Source organism: Loxodonta africana, chromosome 7, assembly GCF_030014295.1.
Source record: "Loxodonta africana isolate mLoxAfr1 chromosome 7, mLoxAfr1.hap2, whole genome shotgun sequence".
In the NCBI taxonomy this organism is placed as follows: Eukaryota; Metazoa; Chordata; class Mammalia; order Proboscidea; family Elephantidae; genus Loxodonta; species Loxodonta africana.
Genome location: NC_087348.1, coordinates 34,158,648 through 34,176,177, shown reverse-complemented (window position 1 = coordinate 34,176,177; position 17,530 = coordinate 34,158,648). Strand labels below are relative to the sequence as shown.

The 17,530-nt window shown below is 38.4% G+C and overlaps 2 protein-coding genes across 2 annotated transcripts; both read left to right on the top strand.

Annotated features, from left to right (window-relative positions):
- The first annotated feature begins 207 nt into the window (after positions 1-207).
- LOC100668455 (olfactory receptor 4C12-like) lies at positions 208-1,182 on the top strand. The gene has a single exon (XM_003412228.2). It carries the CDS (start codon positions 208-210, stop codon positions 1,129-1,131), a length of 924 nt encoding a protein of 307 aa, XP_003412276.2. The 3' UTR covers positions 1,132-1,182.
- Positions 1,183-14,958: 13,776 nt separating this feature from the next.
- Positions 14,959-16,380, top strand: LOC100665673 (olfactory receptor 4C12-like). Its single transcript, XM_003423616.3, has one exon. It carries the CDS (start codon positions 15,460-15,462, stop codon positions 16,378-16,380), a length of 921 nt encoding a protein of 306 aa, XP_003423664.2. The 5' UTR covers positions 14,959-15,459.
- The last annotated feature ends 1,150 nt before the right edge of the window (positions 16,381-17,530 follow it).

Below are 17,530 nucleotides of genomic sequence, written 5' to 3'. Positions count from 1 at the left end.
AAAATAAATACTACCTTTTTTTTTATAGTGTCTTATGTAGAATATAAGTAATAAAACTATTGATATGGTTTTGTACTTGTATTTACCTTCTGTGAAACTGGAAATAAGAAATCCCATGGATATTTTTATTTATTAAGCAAAAGTGTCAGTATTGAGGATGAGTGTGACTTATTTTCAGGGACATCACCTGTCACTTAAGCTGAAGCGATGAAGTGGATGAATAATGTGACAGAATTCAGCCTCCTGGGCCTGACAGAGAACACGGAGCTTCAAAAACTTTCATTTGCTGTGTTTTTAATTGTCTACTTGGTTACCCTGTCAGGCAACCTGCTCATCATGATCACCATCAGCACCAACAAGTCTTTAGGGTCCCCCATGTACTTCTTCCTGTCTTACTTATCCTTTATTGAATGCTGCTCTTCTTCATCCGCGGCCCCCAAAATGCTAGCTGCCAGTCTTACAGTGAGAAAAACCATCTCTTTTGGTGGGTGTATGACTCAAATCTTTGCTGTGCATCTTTTTGGTGCTGCTGAGATCATCCTGCTGACGGTGATGGCCTATGACCGCTACGTGGCCATCTGCAAACCCCTGCACTACATGACCATCATGAGCCACAGGCTGTGCATTCTTCTGGTGAGAATAGTCTGGGCTGGAGGCTTTCTCCACCCAACCATTCAGGTCCTCTTCATAGTCTGGCCGCCCTTCTGTGGCCCCAATATCCTAGACCACTTATTGTGTGACTTGATTCCTTTATTGGAACTTGTTTGCATGGACACTCATACCTTTGGTCTCTTTGTTGCTGCTAACAGTGGATTCATATGCTTGTTAAACTTCCTCCTCTTGGTGGTCTCCTACATGGTCATCTTGCGCTCCCTAAGGGCCCATAGCTTGGAGGGGAGGTGCAAAGCCCTTTCCACCTGTGCCTCTCACATCACAGTGGTCCTTTTACTCTTTGTGCCCTGCATATTTGTGTATCTGCGGCCAGTGACTACCTTCTCCATTGATAAAGCTGTGACTGTCTTTTATACCATGATCACTCCTATGTTAAACCCCTTAATCTATACCCTTAGAAATTCAGAAGTGAAAAATGCTATGAAGAAGCTCTGGCATCAAAAAAATGACTTCAAGTAAGAAATAAGCACAGCAACATAAAATGACTTTATTCTTTAAATGATGAAGAGAAGGGAAGAAAATTTCTATGGATCAAGGTCAGGTGAACACTATTTATCAAAAGTAATTTGATATTGGTGTATAGATGTTTTGCAAAAAGGCCCTGGCAGGAAATTATTCATGAGTATAAAAATATTTCATTTAGATTTATATATCATCTGTGGTTGTTGACCTTTAAAATACTGACAGAATCAGTTAAGTCTTGTTAAAGGCAGATTTCTAAGACACAGCTCTAAACATTAATATTAGTAGGGTGTTGTTGTATTTACATGTCCACATTTTAAACAAATAACTCAGATGTTTCTGAAGCAGGTGATCTATGTACTCTGAGCAATAGTGCTACAGATTCTGTTCACACCCTCTGCCGTTAATGGGGCCACTTCTTAAGGAATTTCATGGAAAGTAAACCTAACAACAGAAGCTATGAGAATCACGGAACTCTGAAATCTTCATAAATCATGCAACGAAAGCCCACTACTTTGGCAATTGCACAATGAAAATAAAATGTCCTGGGATAGTAGGAATGCTTTGGTATTTATTCTCCATTTTCTCTTTCTGTACTTTCTAATCTTCTGCCACATAAAGTCTTATTCCCTCTTTTCTCTTTCCTGCCTCCAAAAGGAAAGGTTTACCATCTATTCTTGCTGCACTATTTGGATGAAAACTTACTGTTAATATTATCCTAACTAGTCCTTCACATTGATATTTTTTTGTTTGTTTTATAGTTGTACTGTGTGTAGATTTTATGTATCATTCCTTGTATGCATATTTGGGAGGAATGGGTGACAGGGTCTAGTATGTCATAATGGTTAATGTCTGAATAAGACAGCCTTGAGTTCAAATGTTAGTTTTGCTACTTATATAGCATGGACTTCAGCAAAACATGATGTCTTTAGGATTATCAGGATAAAATAAAATAAGCAACGTAAAGCTCTTAGTAGGCACTAAATTGTTAACAAATGTTAGTTATTGTAAGCATTCTTTATTATCAGATTATCTGAAATTCTAATAAACAAAAACAGATAAACAAACAAAAACCCATTGAGGTCAAGTCCATTTCAACTCAAAGCCAACCTTTGGGTTAGCATCTGAGCTCTTAACCACTGCACCACCAGGGTTCTAGAAATTATAATAGACTGAAGGCAATGTAAGTGGCTAAGGCTTTCTGAATTATGGATAGAAATTCCTCTTTATTGAGTTCATTCTTTGTACTCGGTTTTAGGCTTAATTTTGTCTCTTCTAACGAAATGCTATCTGCGTGGCTTGGTTGAGATTTTAAAACTCCAACCTCTCTGAAACACTGGGAATTGCAAAGGCAGAGGACTCCTGAGGAAACAATAATTATACTGATGATTCTGGTGATGACAGAGGTCCACAGACCTAAAGTGTGGGTTACCCATTGCCTTGGACTCATTTCTGATTCATAGTAACCCTACAGGACAGGGTAGAGCTACCCCATGGGGTTTCCAAGGCTGTACTCTTTATGGAAGTAGGCTGCTATGCCTATTTCCCACGGAGCAGCTGGTAGTCTCAAAGTGCTGACCTTCTGGTTAGCAGCTGAGCACTTAAGCACTGCACCACCAGTGCTCCTTAAAGTGTGGGTTATCCGTCTCAATTTTTATTATTATCACTCTATGAAATATTGTCCAAGCCATCTCCATGGGTGTGCACCCTGTGCAGTCAGAAGGGCCCCACACTTGGTTTAATGCTTTGCTATTGTTGTCTTGAAATTGTTTATAATTTTAGAACAACAGACTCTGCATTATCATTTTGTACAGAGCCCACAAATTATGTAGCCAAAAATTTCTCTTGTCCAGGAAAGGAAATGGTTCTTCCCCACACCTTGCATTCTATCCCTTGTTCAAAATATGTTTGCTATGGAAAGATTTCTTCCCAATCCTGATTTTAGGATTTCTATTGTACAACTGCAGTGCAGGAGAAAATCTAGAAAGGAGATTACAAAAAGAAAAAAGCTCACTGAATAATAGGAAGAAGTCATGAATGAGTGACACAGGGGATATTCATGCCCAGAAACCAAAGAGGAAAGGGGAACGTTCAATGAGTGACCGTTGCTATAACTTCACCCTTTTGAGACTATTCTACAAAAAGAAAGGCCAGAGAAAGAAGCTTCAAATACTTAGCTGGAGGTTAACTCACTCTCCTCAACTTCACAGAACTCAATGATCATTTATCAGATAGAAAAATTATAACAGAACTACTCAATTGGTCCTAAGTACTATTCTAATTTTCTTTGAGCTTAAGAAGATGGATTCCATTTTTTCTCTGTCTTCGTTGCAAAGAAGAATACTCTGAAAGGTGACTGGCCTAGTAGGAGTTCTCGAAGGCTACAATTGCATCCAACCTCATTGGATATTCTTGAATCTCTGTCTCAAGGTTTTCTGATATCCATTGTCCTCGTGTCTTCATGGCCTTGGAGCTGATCCATTTGTGGGTCTGAAATTCTCTTGACAAACTCTATTCGAAAGTGCAAAGAGTCATTTTTACTATGAACCTGAGGTCAATGAAGAAGGCAACGAAAATGTGAGCAGATTTTAAAGGGAAATAATTATTCGGGGAGGTAGCATGGTGCAGTGGTTAAAAGTAGACTCTGGAGTCTGGTTTTCTTAGCTTGGATGTGACCAGGGCAAGTTATTTGACCTTTCTATGCTACATTTTTGTTCACCTATAAAATTGTAATAATATTACCTGCCTCTTGAAGTGTTTGAGCCAATTAAATGGGTTCATATATATTAAGTCCTTATAATAGTGTCTCCAAAAACCTAAAGCTGTCATAGCAGCCCTACAGAAGAGAGTAGCACTTCTTTATAGGGTATCAAAGAAGCAGCTGGTGGATTTGAACAGCCAGCATTGTGGTCAGAAGCCAAACTCTCAATCACTATACCACCAGGGCTCCGTATGCACATAATACCCCCCAAAACCAAATCCATTGCCCTCAAGTCCATTCCGACTCATTGGACCCTATAGGACAGAGTAGAATTTCCCCACAGGGTCCCAGGTGAGGCTGGTGAATTCCAACTGCTGACCTTTTGGTTAGCAGCTGAGGTCTTAACTACTATACTACCAGGGCCCCATGTACCTAATAAATCTTATAAAATTACTTTAAATGGAAAAATATTGATTGGTGCTAATCAACTTCCAGTTGGGGCAGATTTTGGCTGGTATCTAGGATTAGCAGGAGCCTCATTTTGTCTGGGTCAGGACCTTTGTGGATATTGCCCTGGTCCCTACACCCTTAGGTGAAAAAGTTACTTTCTTGAATGAAAAAACCATCTCACATATAGATATATATATTTTAACTTGGACATCAGGCAGATGTATATCGACATTTAGGGTCCTTATTCAGCCCCCGGAAGTCCTGTAAGCATCAAAGTTTCAGATGGTGTTGAAGCATTTGGAGGTCTGGAGACAACAGAGCTAGAGTTGATTTCCACCTCATTAGTTAATGTATCAGAGACCTGGTGGCACGGTGGTCAAGAGCTACGGGGAGCTATGGAGGTCTGCTGTTGCTAACCGAAAAATCAGCAAATCCAATTCACCAGTTGCTCCTTGGAAATCCTATGAGGCAGTTCTACTCTGTTCTATAGGGTCCTAAGAGTCAGAATCGACTTGATGGCAACCGGTTTGGCTTTTTTGTTTTAGTTAATGTAACACTGCATGCATTTCACAATCATTCAAGATCTTGTTTTGATCTCAGTTTGTAAGTATGATGAAATGGCACTACATATTTCATAGGACTGTTACAAGCATTGGATCCCTGGTGGTGCTGTGGTTAAGCCCTCAGCTGCTAACCAAAAGGTCAGCAGTTTGAATTCATCAGCCACTCCTTGGAAACCCTATGGGGCAATTTTACTTTGCCCTGTAGGTTCACTACGAGTGGGAATCAACTTGACGGCAATGGGTGTGGGTTTTATTCATTTATTCTTTTTTTGGTATTGCAAGCATTAGATGAAATAATGCATGCCAAGCATCCAGGACAGTGCCTGGTACTCAAATGGACCAGGGATATGGGCATCCATGCAGACAAGTTTCAAAAAAGTTTCATGTCACACAATAAATGTCACAGTATCTGTCACCTCCCTCACTTCTTCATTGGTACCCCATTTCTGTCGGATTTTTTAAAAGATTGTGTGAGTTGTATTTGATATTGAATTGAATGTAGATATACTATGGGGCATTAAGAAACTTTCAGAGTTCTGAGAGTAAACCCAGTAGAACTAACAGAAGATAAGGGGAATAATACTCTGAAAAATCCACCTTAAAATTCTGAATATATCTCAAATAAAAAATAAGGTTCAGAAATACCTCAAAATTTAATGTTTTTTTTTTAATGAAATAAGAAAACTGTGACACAATAATTAATAACTTTGGTAAGAGGCCAAGGCAAAACAAACCAACCAGTGTTGGAAGAGAATAGTAAACATACCACAATTGCTAAAGAATGAACAAATCTGTTTTGGAGGAAGTACTACCAGAATGCTCCCGAGAATTCATGATGGCAAGACTATATCTCACATATTTTGGATGTGTTATCAGGAGGGATGAGTCCCTGGAGAAGGACATCATCCTAGGTAAAGTAGAGGGTCAGTGAAAAAGAGGAAACCCTCAGTGAGATGGATTGACACAGTGGCTGCAACAATGGGATTAAGCATAACAATGGTTGTGAGGATGAGGCAAGACCAGGCAGTGTTTTGTTCTGTTGTATATATGGGTCGCTATGAGCTGGAACCAACTCAACAGTACCTGACAACAACAACAAATAGTAAAAGCTATTATTTATTTGCTACAATGTGGCAGGCACTATGAAGACATTGCCTTATTTAATTCTCATAAGAGTCTTAAGAAGTTGTTAATGTTATTCCTGTTTTCCAGAATAATCAACTGAAGCTTGGGTGCAGCTAACTTAAGATCACAGAGCTAGTAAATGCCTGAGGTGGGATTTGGACCTATGTAGATTGTCTCCAGAACCCACACTTTTGATGGACAGAAATAGGTAATAAATAACTAAACATAAAAAAAAAAAAAAACATAATCAAGATAAATTCAGGTAGTGAAAAGTGTTTAAAAAAAATGAAACAACTGATATGATAGAGAATGACTTAGGGCATCAAGGATAGGTTTAGTTTGCACGTTCAACAAAGATGCAAGAGCAGAAATTTACAGGGCTTATCTAATAAAAAATTTTTTTTTTTTTTTTTATCTAATCATATTTAGGGATATGAGACAACCAGCTGTAATGACGCTATTAAAACCATTGGAGAATGGTTTCTGGTAGCGGGAAGGGGGATATATTTGACATGAACGAGTACCATTATCTATTCTACTATATTCTGACTTGGAAATCACTTACAACCTTAAGTGTAATAATAATAATTAAGCTGTAAATTAAAATCAGGATGAAAATAATGAAAATATGTACTCAAGGAACCCTCCCTGTCCAGAAGACTTTGTGAGCCTTATGGTGTTGCTCTCTTGGGTGGGCTCTGATGTAGTCACAAGCTTTGATCTCCACCTTACTTCTTCATGACCTTCTTTCCTTATAATGGTGACCATTTTTTTTTTACCATATAAAAGCTGTTTCATTCACGTAGAACAGCTGAGATTAGCTGATTGGTGCAAGGAAAGCAATCTGTTTAACCAAATTTACACTGAATCATAATTGGCTTTTTCATGGCTATAAGGCCTCTTACCATTGTTACCCAACAAACAGCCATCTCTTTGACTTCACCGAGCACCACTCTCTCCAAGGTTCACTGTGGTACATTTGGAATAGCCTCATTCTTGCCTTTCTGCCTTTGCACTTGATCTTCTTCCTTCCCAAAATGCTGTTTCTTTAGGATTTGGTTTCTGTTCATGTCTTCCACCTGTTCGTTCTATTTTCTCCCTTTCATTAACCTTGAGAAAAACTGGCCCTTCAGGGTCTTGAAGTTGCAAAGTTCTTTTCAAATTTGAGGCCTTCTACATGTAATAGTGCTTCCCATGGATGCAACTTCTCATTTGGATCTCAGTTTCAATACCATCTTTGAAAGTGGCCTTATGTGATCACCGTCCTTATCCACAGTAGCATTCTTGCTTTATTTTCTGCCACAGTACCATATTTGTTGTTCAATAGCACTTACCACAGACTGTAAGTACCCTAATAAGTCATTCCCTTATTTATTGCCTAACTCTATTACAAGAATATAAGATCAGTGCAGACAGGACTTTTTCCTGATTTTTTCTTTTTTGTGTGTGTTTGTTAATTATTGTATCCCCAGTTGATACATAGTACTTGGCTCAAAATAGAGGCTCAATAAATATTGTTTTTAAATAATGAATATTGGATAAAAAATTAGGTATTACAGCTAAATTGGAAATAAAGTTTTAACATATGAAACAACACTTCAGAAATCATTGTTTCATAGTGGTTAAGAGCTACAGCTTCTAACGAAAAGATTGGCAGTTCAAGTCCACCAGGCACTCCTTAGAAACCGTGTAGGGCAGTTCTACTCTGTCCTATAGGGTCTCTATAAGTCTGAATCAACTCGAGGGCAATGGGTTTTTTTGGTTTCAGCTCTCTTGGTTATATATCTAGGAGTGTTATTGCTGGGTAAAATGGTATTTCTGTTTTAATTTTTGAGGAACTGAAAAACTGTTTTCCACAGTAGCTGCATTGTTTTACGTTCCCACTAGTATGCACAAGGGTTCCAATTTCTCCTCACCCTGGCCAATACATGTTATTTCTCTGTGTGTGTGTTCAATATATACAGCTTAGTAGATGTGAAGTGGTACCTCATTGTTACATTTGGTTGTATATCCCTAATGGTAATGATATTGAGCCTCTTCTCATGTGCTTGCTGGCCATTTGTATATGGTCTTTAACACAATGTCTATTCAGGTCCTTTGCCCATTTCTAAACTGGGCTATTTGTCTCCTTGATGTTGAATTGTAAGACTTCTTTTTTTAAAAAAATAGTGTATATATGTATATATATTCTATATACAAGACCCTCATCTAACATATCATTTGCAAATATTTTCTCCCGTTCTGTGAGTTGTCTTTTTACTTTCTTGATAGTGTCCTTTGATGCACAAAAGTTTTTAGGTGAAGTCCAATTATGTATTTTTCTTTTGTTGCTTGTGATTTTGTTGTTAAGAAACCCTTGCCTGATCCAAGATCTCAGTAATTCACCCCTATGTTTTTATGTTTTGTAATTTTAGCTAATAGCTAAAAAGATCATTGATATATTTTGAGCTAATTTTTTATATAGTGATTGAGGAATCCAAAAGAATTCTTTTGAATATAGGTATCCAGTTGTTTCAGCAGTGTTTAAGTGACTATTCAGTCCTCAGTGAATGCCCTTGGCACTGTTGTTTAGAATCAATTGACCCCAGATGTATAGCTTTACTACTGGAAACTCGATTCTATTCCGTGGACCCGTATGTGTGTTCTTATGCCATTACCACACTGTTTCAATTATGGTAACTTTGGAGTAAGTTTTGAGATTGGTAAATTTGCTTTCCAACTTTGTTCTTCTGCTTCAAAATTGTTAAGGCTATGTGGGGTTCCTTGCAATGCCATATGAATTACAGAATTAGCTTTTTCATTTCTTTAAAAAAAGGCAGTTGAATTTTTGATATGGATTGCATTGAATCTACAGATTAGGGAATATTGCCATCTTAATTATATTAAGTATTCCAATCCATGAAAACAGGATGTGTTTCCATTTATATTGGTCTCCCATAATTTCTTTCAACAATGTTTTGTAATTTGCAGTGTATAAGTCTTTTATCTATTTGGTTCAATTTATTCTAAGTATTTTATTCTTTCTGATGATATTGTAAATGGGATTGTTTTAATTCCATTTTTTCAATTGCTCACTGCTAGTTTGTTTTTGTAGGTAGATATGATATCCTGCAAATTTGCTGAACTCATAATAGCTTTTTTGTGCAATGTTTAGAGTTTTCCAGACATAAGTATAAAAGGGTGGAGGTAGTAGTAGTATCAAAATCCATCTAAATAGGGGAGATAATGACCAGGATCAGCCCAATGCTGATCTCCATGAGGTGGAGGTCAGATATACCTTTACCCTCCAAACTTTTTACTAATTCTGACATCAGCCATCCCTACCATGACACTCTCTACTTCTCTTCTGGGTTAGATAATCTGTCGTAATGTCCCACAGAACTCTCAGACCATACTTACATTTAAGGGATTTATTAAGGAAATAACAGGGTACAACTTGGGATCAGGATGAGCAGGCCACAACTTGAGGCTAGGACCAGGAAGCATGTAGGAAGTCTCCCTCTTCGGTGCAGGACAGCTCTCTCAGGGCTTCTTGGCTGAGTAGGCCTTCTCTGAGCTCCCTCAGGACAGGCTCCTCTTGGCCCTGCCATTTGTCCTCACTGGGTCTGCCGCAGAGCATCTTCTGGGCCTTTCACCTCCGGCTCTGCTGCTGGGCCTCTTATGGACCTGTTGCTGACTTCAGTGTTACAGTCCTTGAGCCGTGCTACAACTCTTTTAGGAGGTTCCTTGCATCCTCTTTCTCTCTGCTTTTTCTCTTGTCCTGCTTTTCTTCCTCCTTCTTTCTGTTTCTAAAACCCTCTGTGGAGTTGGCTGTGGAGTTGGCTGCTTATATACAACTCCTTGTTAATTTCAAGACATGGCCCTTCCCACTGGGGGGCCACAAACTGACCAATCCCTCTTGATAGTCCACAGACACTTCGTTTGCATAGTAGGCTATAGTCACCTCTTTTGCATAGCCTACTGTCTAATCCCTGCAAGGGGAAATCAGTCACAGGGCTGGTTGCAGCCCAGGACCAGATAAAAAGTATCAAAGCTAAGTCATTTACAGCTTACTCAGGAAATGTCAATCAACTTGGACAAAAGTATCAAAACTTTTTGCGGTAGAGAACTAGGGCAAAGATAAATCCTCAAGGCTTAGGGGAAAATAATCTCTCTAACAGTTTTTCCAAAAAAAAGCAATTCAAAAGGCCGCAAAAAGAAACAATTTTCATCATAATAAGATCATGCTCTTTTGGTAGGGATAGATTTGCTTGTTCCTTTTCAATTTGTATGTCTTTCATTTCTTTTTCTTGCCTAATTGTTTGGCGAGAATTTTCAATAAAATATTGAATGTAAGTGGTGAGAGCAGAAATTCTTATCTTGTTCCAAATTTTGAGTAAAATTTTCAGCACCACTATCTATAATGTTAGCTGTGGGTGTTTCATTGATGGCCCTTATTGGGTTGAAAAATTTCCTTTCATTTTTCATTTGTTGAGTGTTTTTTCATGAAAGGGTGTTGGATTCTCTCAACTGTTTTTTGCGTCAATTGAATGATCATGTGGTGTTTTCCCTCATTATGTTAAGATGGTGTATTCCATTGATTAATTTTCGTATGTTGAACCACCTTCCACTTCTGAGATATTTCCCACTTGGATAATTCTTTCAGTATGGTGTTAAATTCAATTTGTTAGTATTTTATTGAGGATTTGAGCATTTCTATTCCAATAAATTTTGGTTACTAGCATTCTTTTCTTGTGATAACTTTGTTTTCTTTTGGTAGTACGGACCTCATATAATTAAGTAAGAATTTTTCCCTCCTCTTAGTTTTTGGAAGTGTTTGAGAAGGATTGGTGCTAATTCATCTTTACATGTTTGGTAGAATTCACTGGTGATGCCATCCTGGCCCAGGCTTTTTTGTTGGAAGTTAAAATAAAAAATTATTACTGATTAATCTTTGTACTTGTTATAGGTCTCTTCAGATATTTATTTCATCATAAGTTGGTTTTGATAGTCTTCCTGTTTCTTGGAATTTGTTAGTTTCATTCAGGGTATGTAATTTATTGGCACAGAATTGTTCGTTGTTGTGTTTAGTTGCCATCGAGTCAGCTCCTGCTCATGGCGACCTTTGTATAACAGAATAAAACGTTGCCGGGTCCTGTGCCATCTTCAAGATTCTTGGTACGTTTGAGTCTATTGTTGCAGCTCTTTTGTCCGTCTGTCTCATTGAGGATTTCCCGTATTTTTGTTGGCTTTCTACTTTACCAGGCATGGTGTCCCTTTCCATAGATTTGTCTTTCCTGATGACTTTTCCAAAGTAAGTTAGTCAAAGCCCCATCATCCTCACTTTTAAGTACATTCTGGTTGTATTTCTTCTAAGGTTGATTTGTTTGCTCTTTTGGCAGTCCGTGGTATAGTCAATATTCTTTGCCAACACATAATTTTGAAATAAACTTTTTCAAACACATCAGCTATTCTGTCTTCCCTTTTCATTTTCCAACTTTTGCATGCATATGAGCCTATTGAAAAGGCCATGGCTTGTCTCAGACTCACCTTAGTCATCAAAGTAACATCTTTGCTACTTAAAACTTTAAATAGATCTTTTCCATTACCCATCTCCCAGTCTTTCAAATACCAGCAGAATCACTCACGGTGGACAGGTATCAGTGGAGCTTCAGGACTAAGACAGACTTGGAAGAAAGGCCTGGCTATCTACTTCCAAAAATTGGCCAATGAAAATCTTATAGACCCCTGACCTAGGCTTTGGATAATGTATTTTGCTTTCAGCTTAAAAAAAAAAAAAAAAAACTTCCCTGGGCATCCATATCCCACCCAGCATTAGCCGTGTCCCTATTATAGACATATAGCACCCTGCCCTTTGTTATAGCACTTACTACTCTTTTATTTTACTCAGACATTGTCTGAGCTGTGGAGGCAGACTCATTGAGTTTAAATCTCAGTTCTGTCACTTACTCACTGTTACCTTGGATAAATTATTTAAACTCATATTGCTTCAGTCTCCTCATTTATAAAATGAGCATAATAAGAGTATCCACTACAAAGGATACTACACATAACATTTTTAATAAGGACCTTGTGAATAGCATTTAATAGTTATTGTTATTTAAAAGGACATTGTGCCTTGTATATTTTAAAACTTCTATGAACATCTGTTGAAAAAAAAAAACAACAGACTACAGGTTCTGGGTGCAGCCTGATGATTACCCCAACACTGTAGATTTCAGTAATCCCTGGGTGGTGCAAATAGTTAGTCCCTTGGCTACTAACTGAAAGACTGACAGCTCAAACCACCAAGTGGCACTTCAAAAGAAGCCCTGGAGATCTGCTTCTGAAAGATCACAGCCTTGAAATCCTATGAAGTAGTTCTACTCTGCACACATGAGATGGCCTTGAGCTGGAATCGACTTGAAAGCAACAGGTTTTTTCTTTTTTCCTTTTTGTAGATGATTTCTAGCCCTTGTCAAAAATATCATTCACTGACATTGGGAACAGTAGGACGAAGGGATAAGTGTTTGGTTGCCATTTTGGCAAAGTTTCCTGAAATTAATTACTCTTCTCTGAGGAACTAGCTCAGAAATATGTTACCCACTTGCATAAAATTGCATTTCTGTGGTGTAAAAACTGAAGGCGCTGAGAAGAAAGGACTATGAGGATTTCTGGGCAGAAAGTCACAAAGGCAGTGCCTTTCCCTGACACAGCCTGATGTCACATATGGGATTCTTCTGAAATGGTGGGAGAAAGAAATCTCAGTCCCACTGACCAAAATATGAGGGAGCCCTGGTGGTGCAGTGGTTAAAGTGATCAACTGCTAACCTGAAAGTTGGTGGTTTGAAACCACCAGTGGCTCTGCAGGAGAAGGATGTGGCAGTCTGCTTCCATGGAGTTACAGACTTGGAAACCCTATGGGGTCACTACAGGTTAGAATTGACTCAACGGCGGAAAGCTCAGAATTGTCTTTAGGAGATTTCTCATCCAGAAGACCTGTAATCAACTAGTGGTGTCTTGGTAACTGCATTTGCTTTTCTAGCTGAAAAAATGAGTACCATATGCTTAGAGCCCTTATGAAGGCTACCAGACCAAGTTCCATATAAAAAATCTCTAAGATATTTATGAGTTCCACAGAAATGGAAATTCGGTTTAAGCGCCAAAGCTGCTTGATCATACTCTCTGGGATAATTTATTATCCGACCAAGTTTAGGTAGGGAGAGAAGTCTTAGACCACAGGATGGAGTGGATATTGGTATGTTACAGAACAACAGTTTTAGTCTTTGTTTTTAATTTACTTATTTTTTCTTTTCCGGAAACATTTCATTTTCAGCTCACTAAATTAACATGGCCTTGATTCTGGCTGTACACACTCTGGATTGAAGAAAACCAAAATAGAGTTATTTTAAGAACTGATGAGTTAGCTACGAACTAACTTTTGACACATCAGGAGTTTATAGCACTCTGTACTGGAGTATACATGACCTCTCATAAAACGATCTGCTTCTCCTGACCAGTTTGTACATAAGAACAATGTATGACTCATTTATTTGTCAGTATTCTTCTTGGGAAATGCTGGTGGTGTAGTGGTTAAGTGCTACGTCTGCTAACCAAAAGGCTGGCAGTTGGAATCCACCAGCTGCTCCTTGGAAACTCTATGGGGCAGTTCTACTCTGAACTATAGGGTTGCTATGAGTCAGAATTGACTCGAGGACAATGGGTTTTTTTGTTTTTGTTTTTGTTCTTCTTTAATGCTGATCATAAGTCCCACATGTGAGTTTGATAAAAAATTTGGATTTCATGTCTGGCAGTTGTTTACAATATTACTACACATTCACTTCTTAAAAAGTAAGTCTTTTTTGATAATTCTGTGTTTGTCCCTCTTTCTCTTTTGCCTTTTCTCTTTGTTTCTCTCTCCCGTTCTTTGTTTCACCTTTCCTCCTTAGTATTTCCCTTTTTCTTCCTCTTCTCTCCCTTACCCTCCCCTCCCCTCGCTCCTCCCCATCCTCTGCTCTCCTCTCCTTTTCCCTTCCCTTACTTCTCTCCTCTCCTCTTATGTCCTCCTTTTCTCCTCTCCTCTCATTTCCTCCTCCTCTCCTCTTCCCTCATCCACTCCTTTCCCCTGTCTCCCTCTATAAAAATGCTTTTTGATACCTAGTATCAGGAACATTGTAGATGTAAACATGAATAGATCATAAGGCACGACAGTCTACAAACCACTTATTTCGATAGTGAGCGGAGCTGACAGTTTTCAGGAGCACTCCACACTCAGTCATAAGAGTTCAATCTGAAAGAGTTATATTATCTGTGTTTGGGAATATAGCTTTAGAAGATGAATAATGAAATAATGACCACTGATCTATTTTTGGCTCTGTGCATTTGTCTATTCTAGGTATTTCACATAAGTGAGAACATACAATATTTGTTCTTTTGTGACTGCCTCATACCACCCATCATGCTATTTTTAAGGTTCATAGGCATTGTAGCATGAATCAGGACTTCATTTCTCTTGATGGCTGAGTGAGCCCTGAGGGTGCAGTGCTTAAGAGCTTGGCTGCTAACTAAAAGTTCATCAGTTAGAATCCACGAGCTGCTCCTTGGAAACCCTACAGGTAAGTTCCGCGGTGTCATATAGGGTTGCTATGAGTCTGAATTGACTCAATAGGCAATGGGTTTGGGTTTTTTGGTTTAGTGTTTCATTATGTGAATGACCAACTATCAAAATCCCAAATATTTAGCTTTTAAAAATCATTTCTTCAATGAAACATTCTCAATGTAAAAATAAATTAAAAATTGAAAAATGAATAAACCTATAAAAGCAATAAGGCAAGATATTTGTTTTTAAGGACCCATAGTGTTGCACACAGACAGAAGAGCTTCGTACGATGTGACAGGTGCTACTTACCCTATCTCTGAGATTGGGAGAATGTAGCAGTACTGTCTTTCACATTTGAGGAATTCAAAAATCTCCCAGGATGACAAAGTAGGAAAAAGGATGGCTCACGGTGTAAAGAGCTTCGAAGAATCTCTATATGTCTTTGAATTTTTTTGTATGATTTAAATTAGTTGAACAATTTTGGCTTTTTCTCTGAAAAATACGCCTGACCGCTTTGAAAAAAATACACCTGACCGCTTTGAAAAAAATACATGCAACTTTGGGGATCAGTGAATGTGCTACATACATGGCCATATCATGGCTTGGCTTTTGAAACTTGATGCTTAGTATACGTGTTGTTAATATGAAATGTCACCCATTTTTATTGTAGAAAATTATAAACACACCAGAATATTATAAAGACTAAAATAAATACTATAGTGTCACATGTAGAACATAAAAAATAAAACTTTTGATATGGTTTTATACTTGTATTTGCCTTCTGTGAAACTGGAAATAAGATAGCCCATGGATATTTTTATTTATTAAGCAAAAGTGTCAATATTGAGGATGAGTGTGACTTATTTTCAGGGACATCAGCTGTCACCTAAGCTGAAGCGGTGAAGAAGATGAATAATGTCACGGAATTTATCCTCCTGGGCCTGACAGAGAACACAGAGCTTCAAAAATTTTCATTTGCTGTGTTTTTCATTGTCTATTTGGTTACCCTGACAGGCAACCTGCTCATCATGATCACCATCAGCACCAATAGGTCTTTAGGATCCCCCATGTACGTCTTCTTGTTTTACTTATCCCTTATAGATGGCTGCTTTTCTTCATCCATGACCCCCAAAATGCTAGCTGCCAGTCTTACAGTGAGAAAAACCATCTCTTTTGGTGGGTGTATGACTCAAATCTTTGCTGAGCATCTTTTTGGTGCTGCTGAGATCATCCTGCTGACGGTGATGGCCTATGACCGCTATGTGGCCATCTGCAAACCCCTGCACTACATGACCATCATGAGCCACAGGCTGTGCACTCTTCTGGTGAGAATAGTCTGGGCTGGAGGCTTTATCCACGCAATCATTCAGGTCCTCTTCATAGTCTGGCTGCCCTTCTGTGGCCCCAATGTCCTAGACCACTTCATATGTGACTTGATCCCTTTGTTGGAACTTGTTTGCATGGACACTCATACTCTTGGTCTCTTTGTTGCTGCTAACAGTGGATTCATATGCTTGTTAAACTTCCTCCTCTTGGTGGTCTCGTACATGGTCATCCTGCACTCCCTAAGGGCCCATAGCTTGGAGGGGAGGCGCAAAGCCCTTTCCACCTGTGCCTCTCACATCACAGTAGTCGTTTTACTCTTTGTGCCCTGCATATTTATGTATCTGCGCCCAGCAACTACCTTCTCCATTGATAAAGCTGTGACTGTCTTTTATACCATGATCACGCCCATGTTAAACCCCTTAATCTATACCCTTAGAAACACAGAAGTGAAAAATGGTGTGAAGAAGCTCTGGGGTCAAAAAGTGACTTCAAGTGAGAAATAATCACACCAACATAAAATGACTTTATTCTTTAAATAGTGAAGAGAAGAGAAGAGAATTTCTATGGGTCAAAATCAGGTGAACACTATTTTTCGAAAATTTGATATTGGCATATAGATATTTTGAGAAAAGGCCCAGACAGGAAATTATTTATCACTATAAAAATATTCCATTTAGATTTATTTATTGCCTATGTCCAATAGGGTCGCTATGAGTTGGAATCGACTCAATGGCAGTGGTTTTATGCTTGTTGATCTTTAAAACACTGGCAGAATCAGTTAGGGCTTGTTAAAAGACAGATTCCCAGGACACAGCTATAGTACATTCTAATTCAGTGGAGTGTTGTATTTACATATCCAGTTTTCAAAAAATGACCCAGATGTTTCTGAAGCAGGTGATCCATGCGCTCTGAGCAATAGCGCTGTAGTTTCTGTTCACAGGAATTTTATTGGAAGCATCCCTCACAGCAGAAGCTATGAGAAGCATGAAACTCAAATCTTCATAAATCATGCATTGAAAGCCCACTACTTTGGCAATTGCAAAACTAAAATAAAATGTCCCGGGATAACAGGAATGCTTTGGTATTTATTCTCAATTTTCTCTTTCTGTACTTTTTAATCTTCTGCCACATCAAGTCTCATTTTCTGTTTTTTCTTTCCTGCCTCCAAAAGGGAAGGTTTGCTATTAATTCTAGCTGCATTGTTTGCATAAAAACTTACTTTTGTATTATCCTGACTAGTCATTCACATTAAGAGTCTTTTTTTTTTTTTTTGCAGTTGGTCTGTGTGTAGGACATTTTATGTACCATTTCTTATGTGCATATTTGGGAGGAATGGGTGATAGAGTCTAGTATGCCATAATGGTTAAAGTCTGTGTAAGACAACCGTGAGTTTAATTGTTAGCTTTGCTGCTTATAGTGTGAATTTCAGCAAAAGACGACCTCTTTAGGGTTATCAGGATAAAATAAACCATGTAAAGCTCTTAGTAGGCACTAATGCTTAATAAATATTAGTTCTTGTAAGCATTTTTTATTACCGCAGTATCTGAAATTGTAATAAACAAAAACAAACAAACAAACAAAAAGCCACTGAGGCTGAGTCGATTTCAACTCATAGTGACCCCACAGGACAGAGTAGAACTGCCCCATAAGGTT

Excerpts from the sequence above, each read along its gene's own strand:
- LOC100668455 (XM_003412228.2), top strand. The coding sequence starts at position 208 with ATGAAGTGGATGAATAATGTGACAGAATTCAGCCTCCTGGGCCTGACA.
- LOC100665673 (XM_003423616.3), top strand. The coding sequence starts at position 15,460 with ATGAATAATGTCACGGAATTTATCCTCCTGGGCCTGACAGAGAACACA.